This window comes from Quercus lobata, chromosome 4, assembly GCF_001633185.2.
Source record: "Quercus lobata isolate SW786 chromosome 4, ValleyOak3.0 Primary Assembly, whole genome shotgun sequence".
Lineage (NCBI taxonomy): Eukaryota > Viridiplantae > Streptophyta > Magnoliopsida > Fagales > Fagaceae > Quercus > Quercus lobata.
In genome coordinates this window covers 7,574,687-7,581,103 of record NC_044907.1, presented here as the reverse complement: position 1 = coordinate 7,581,103, position 6,417 = coordinate 7,574,687, and the positions used below count along the sequence as shown (strand labels likewise).

The 6,417-nt window shown below is 39.0% G+C and overlaps 1 protein-coding gene across 1 annotated transcript; it reads left to right on the top strand.

Annotated features, from left to right (window-relative positions):
• The first annotated feature begins 4,029 nt into the window (after positions 1-4,029).
• Positions 4,030-4,683, top strand: LOC115984494. The gene has a single exon (XM_031107518.1). The coding sequence runs from the start codon at positions 4,030-4,032 to the stop codon at positions 4,681-4,683; it is 654 nt and encodes a 217-aa protein (XP_030963378.1).
• Positions 4,684-6,417: the final 1,734 nt, after the last annotated feature.

Sequence of the window (6,417 nt, the reverse complement as noted above, 5' to 3'; positions counted from 1 at the left end):
GCAAAAGTGAACAGACAAATCAGTTCCAAAAATCATTTATACCTCCCATCGAAAGTAACTGCACGAATTTTCCCGCCCATAAATGCAAGGAAATCTCGATCGTTAGATCACCATCGTGCCGTTGAACGTGGGAAGCACAGAGCCGCCCGCATTTTATGAAGACACGTTTCACCTTCCAAAGGCTCTAAGAACGTGTCTCAGGCAGACGAAGAGTCTCGGGAACCGATAGGTGACAAGGATTGACAAGCTTCGACAGAGGCCTGATGTCATCAAAACCCTCCTATCTGTTCGAGAATCTGGACAACAGGATTTTGAGGGGCTATTGTGGGGCCAGAGAACTTATGACTCGGCCCACTTTCCATTAGGACCCAGGACCCATGCCGAGGAGAGTAGTTGTCGAGGACAAGTAGTGAAAGACCAAATAGCCTAGAGATGCAGCCGAGGATGACCCTGTCCTCGGCATCCCAAGACTTCAAAGGGAAGAGCGACATGTCGTCAAAGGCAGCCTCCAAAGCGCCCCCAGAAGAAAAGGCGAGTAGAATGGGACTCACATGGGGTTACGGAATGGGGGTGGTTCAAGGTAAAGACGTCACCTCTGTATTGAATGTGCCCACAAACGTCCTAGCCATATTAATGGGAAAAGACTCCTGAACAGTGTGGTTTCGGTTATTGCAACTAACAGAAAGTAAGGGGAGGCGGCTAATGGGACAGGTACTCAAGTAAGTACCTGCCTGATCAACAGATGGAGGGTCAGGATCAACTGAGAAGGGCTATATAATGTAAAGGCTTATGCACCAAAAAGGAAGGCCGAAAAAAACCAGGGTACCCAAAAAAAAAGGAGAAGAATAAGAACATTAAGTTTCATGGACAAGATCCATGGACAACCTTAGCTCGTCTCTACGTGTCTACCATGAGTACCACGACTAACCGCTGTCCGATGACCAATGTCTAGCCTTTCAAGTTTACGCTCTACAAATTATATTGTTTGGCCCTTTAACGTACGAACCCAATACCATCTTGGGGTCGTTACAAATTGAGTCCTTACAGTGTAGATTTGTTGATTTCTATCAATAAGTTTATATATAAAATAAATTTCACAATGGTTGAAATGACATTTTATGATTGATATACAATAAAAATAATGCCACCAATAATTTCATATGAAGATAATTTTTGTTTTTCATTGTATATTCTACCAATCATACTTTGTCATGCATTCTTTTTACTTTCGTTATAACATAAACAATGTTTAAAATGAAAGAATAAAAAATAAATATATCAAACATATCACATACCACATTTTGTAACATAAAGGGGAATACAAAAATATGTAACAAATGATTTCCATTTAGTATTGTGAAACAAGTTGTGAAATTTCTTATACCTTTAACAGTGCTTTCATTTTATTGCTTGAGCCTTTAGAGCTCAAAAAATTAAGAATAGAATAAAAATCATAGAGTGATTTTGTTTATTATTATTATTATTATTATTTAGTTGTGCAAGTGAGAAAGAAGTCCGATCCTCCGCAGAATTTCATGATCCTCTTAACTTTCTCATCTTGACCTTACTGGGCATCCTTGGAGCAAGCTTTAGAGGCTCAAGCATCTCTCCACTCAAAGAGCATGGTGAAATCATGTTTTTCATTATCATGGCAATAGTTATATACTGTATTGCATTTTTGGGGATGAAAATAGGACCTCAAAACGCAACCTACCTCCCAATGTTCAAGTTTATTTGTGTCACTTGTGCACTTCTTGCATGTGAGTTCTTTGCTTCAATCCTCGTCGATCCCTTAAGGCTGTTCATCATTAATTTATGTGGAATCCTTGTAGAGCTTATTTGTCGCAGCTGGTACAAGTTAATTTATGATCTTCTCAACCATGCAACTAATAATCTGGTACATTGGATCCAACATATATCCCAAGCATTCAACAAGTACTTCGGAACAAAGAAACAAGATCAGGATGATATCGTCTAATTGGCCAATTTATGTGGATTAGCAATGGTGAACTCCCTATCAATGATGATAAGTAATTAAAGTTTGCATAAATCGTTATAATGTCATTCTATCTCTAGAGATGGATTTCTTTATCCCTTTCAATTTATGGAAAAGATTCCTTAGCTACCTTGTAATTAAATAAAACGCTTAAAGCATATTAATTTTGTATTCAATAATGGGTCATATGATGAAATGTTTATTTATGTGTAATAGCTATTTATATGTTCATTATATGGAATAGTTATTCTTTAGGAATAGTTTTTTTTTTTTTTTTTTAATTGAGAAATAATAATTCTTTTTTAAAAGGGTTATAAACTTATAATACCTATTCTTTAAATTGAGGGAAGCTCAACAAACACCTTTGATATTTTCAACAGAGACATTCATTATTCAAATCCTCCATCTCTTTGTAATTATTAAATTATCGATTATTCTAAAAGTTTAAACTATTGAGACATGGTAAATTTATTGAACAATTGGCAATAATAACATTCAAAAACGTACATTAATAGTATTAAACTTAGGTATAAATGTTTCTTATGTATTTATAATTGTAATTATTTTTAAATGCACGTGTATATTTGCAAGGATTACATGCTAGTAAGATAAAGCTCAAAATTGATTTATGTAAATTTTTTTTTTTTAATTGCGAAAGCTAAGTAAGAAAGAATTCTCTTCGTCCACCAATTTTCATGAGCCCCTTAACTTTCTTGTAATGATCTTTCTTGGAGTAGACTTTCATGGCTGAATATAAGCATCTCTCCCCTAAAAGAATATGGTGCAATTATGCTGGTCTTTATCATGGTGGTAAACTAGGACTTCAAAATGCAGCCTACCTCTTCTTGTTCAAGATCATTTGTGTCAACTCTGCAATTCTTGCATGTGAGCTACTTGCTTACATCCTTGTTGGTCCCCTAATGCTGTTCAGCTTGTTCTTGGTCAATTTATGTGGAATTATAGTAGAGGTGATGGCATGCTTCATCATTGGTACAAGCAAATTTATGCACGCTGCTGTCACCCAACAACTCTAACACTTAATATGTTCCATAATTTGTTAAAAAAAAATTATATAGCATTCAAAAACATTTCTTTAACAGGCAGAGCAAAGAATCAAGATCAAGATGGTGGTGGTCAGATTGCAAATTTTGTCTAATTGGCTTATTTTTGTGTGATTATAAAAAAAGTCTGCTTCTTTGTTTTGCAGCCATTCTCTAAGGATGGATTTCTCTATTTATTTCATTTTATGGAAATAAACCTTAATTAGCTACCTTCAATGTTTGCGGCTGATCTCATTTTTTGAAGGACTTTAATAAAAGTATAGTTTGAACACTTTTAATTGCCTTATGCTCATGGCTCAGTAATCTAGGCCTGCTTTGTTTTTACCTGCATGGACCCAAACCCATCTTTTTATTCCAATGTGGGTCTTCTTCCCTTCCAAGGTAGATGGGCTGGGCTGGGCCCTGGTTCTATTTTGGAAATTATAATGTTCTGATGAAATAGTGTATTCAAATTTCGAAAACCCAATCAAACTTTTGGGCTTAGTGTACTTGATTTTTGTTAAACATATTGAGGTGTTCACCTATATAATATTTTTTGTAAGGGAAAACCAAATTAGAAATAAAAACTCTTGCATTTATAAATGTCATTATGTGGATAAGAAAAACGGTCTTTGCTTTGCTAAGGACAAGTTAAGGGTCTAATTACACCATGGAAAGGTGTGAACTATGAAGTACCCTTGTACACCTTGTGCATCCATTAGTATTTACGGAGTGAATAAAGGAAATCAAATGTTTAATTAATTATTTAATGGACCCATTATTATTCAAATTACAATAATTTTATTATGGAAAGCATGCAAAGAGTTAATTCTTCTATGTTGTTATTTGCATATTAAAGTTAAATTATTTAGTTGACGCATCTCTCCTTGTGTAGGAGTTCTCTCTCTCGACTAAGTGCGAGACTTCTCCCTCCCTTAGTCCGCTAAGGGTTTGCTTTTTCTCTTTTTTCTGTGGGATTGGTTCTGTAGTATCATGGCTGATGAGGTAATAAATGGATTAGAGAATATGAGGCTGACAACGGAAGAAGAAGAAGTGATAACCATATCTGATGAGGGTCGAAAGGAGGAAATTGAGAGTTGTGCCCTCAATTTGGTCGGTAAATTCCTCACATGCAAACCGTTCAATAAACGGGCTGCACAAAACACGTTAAGGCGTGCATGGAGTCTGGAAGAAGGGGTGCATATCATTGAAGTAGGTTCTAACCTTTTCCAATTCAAATTTAGCCGTGAATTTGATTTGGACAGAGTGCTTAACAAGGGTCCTTGGTCCTTTGACAATCAAGTGCTCATGCTGCGAAGATGGCAGCCCGGTATGACTGCGGCGAACGTAAAGTTTGATTCGGTGGCCCTTTGGATACAGATCTGGGGGGCGCCTTTTGACATGTCCTCATCCGAGGTTGCTGCCGAGATTGGGAGTAGATTGGGAGAGGTAGTCGGGGTGGAAAAACGAAAGGTGAGGGAAGGGCAGAACCTGTTTATGTGTGTTAAGGTTGCTGTCCCAATATCAAAGCCGTTGAGACGGGGTGGATTTATAGGAGGTTCGAACGGACAACGCTCTTGGGTTAATTACAAATATGAACGTCTTCCCCTTTTTGCCATTTTTGTGGACTCCTCGGCCACGACCTGAAACACTGTGTTGAGTACTACGCATGTAGCAAAAATGGGAGTGAAGTGTTATGCCAATATGGTGAATGGATGAAATCAGCAGGGAGTCGGTCTCGTTCGCCGGTGAGGATGGGGTCCAATAAGCATAGCGGTGATAGGACTGAAGTCCGGGCTGGAGAAGTCAACTTGAAGCAGGCAGCGGCGGCGGAAGAGAATAACCAGGCTAACCCTATTGTGACTAACGGTTACGGGTTTGGAAAGGGAGTGAATTCAGGAAATTCTCTGGATTTTGTGGAGAAAGATTCCGTAACGGAAGGATTTATCATGGAAGGGAGTGGGCCATCAAGTTCGGTTATTGAGGCAGAGAAATTAAATTCTAGCAAAGGGAGTTTGTCGAATGAGTTGGCACTGAATCAAGTGGACGGATTGACTAATGGGTCTGATGATTCTCACGTGGCTTCTAACATGCAGAATGGGCTTCAAGTTTCAAAACCAAAGCCCACTTGGACTAGACTAGTTCGTATGGAGTGTGGGCCGAGCATGGCTAAACAAGTAACTAGCAAACCTTTGTTAGGTAAGAGAGGAGTGCAGGAAGCTGACTTCGAAATAGATACAACAAACATTGAAAAGAGTGGGAAGCATGGAAGACTACAGGAAGAGGAAGATAACAATGAAACGGCGGGGGTGCAAGAGCATCCTTGCCGAGCACAATGAAACTATTAAGCTGGAACTGCCAAGGGCTTGGGAACTCTTGGACAATTGGCAGCCTTCACAAGATAGTGAGGGATCACGTTCCCAAAGTGTGTTTTTTAATGGAGACACGCCTAGACAGGGATGGTTTCGATTATCATTGTAGAGAATTACCTTTTCAGAATAAGTTTATTGTGAAGAAGCCTACTGGGGGAGGAGGCTTGGCTCTTATTTGGAAAGATGAGGTTAAACTGGAAGTTATTAATTTCACTGAGCACCATATTCTAGCTAGAGTTGTTGAGGAGGATGGTTTTGCATGGATGCTTACCTGCTTCTATGGTTGGCCTGAAGCAAGTCAGAAACACAAATCATGGGATCTTCTCAAGCATTTACAGTCATTTGTTGATGGTCCTTGATGTTGCTTAGGGGATTTTAATGCTATTCTCAACTCCTCTGAAAAACAAAGTAGATTTCCCCCTCCGTTTAAACAAATGGATGATTTTCGTAGTACTTTGGATGACTGCAGATTGGCGGATTTGGGCTTTGTGGGATATCCTTTCACTTGGAATAACAAAAGACCGGGGTTGGAAAACACTAAAGAGAGGTTGGATAGAGTGGTGGCTAATACAGGGTGGAAGGAAAAATTCCAAGAAAGCTTGGTAACTCATCTATTTTCTCATGCTTCTAATCATAGACCAGTTTTGCTACATGCTCGGTCTGTACTGAGATTTCGGGGGAGAAACACAAGAGCATTTCGGTTTGAAGAGGTTTGGTTGACCTAGGATGGTTGTGAGATGGTCATTAGGGAGGCTTGGAGGCTAGCAGGGAACACAGAACCGGGGTTGCTGGGAGTTAAAGAGAAAATTAGCAAGTGTGGTTCAGATTTGCAGGCTTGGGGTGCTTCTAAAACTCACCCAGATGAGGTGGAAATTAAGAGAATCCAAAATAGGGTTGAGGAGTTGAGCATGGCTGACCCAACAGTAGAGAATAGAGACGAGTTCCTGGCTGCAAGTAAGAGTCTTGATGATCTGCTACTTAAACAGGAAATTTACTGGGCAAAAAGGTC

Coding starts and splice junctions, on each gene's coding strand:
- LOC115984494 (XM_031107518.1), top strand. CDS start 4,030: ATGGCTGATGAGGTAATAAATGGATTAGAGAATATGAGGCTGACAACG.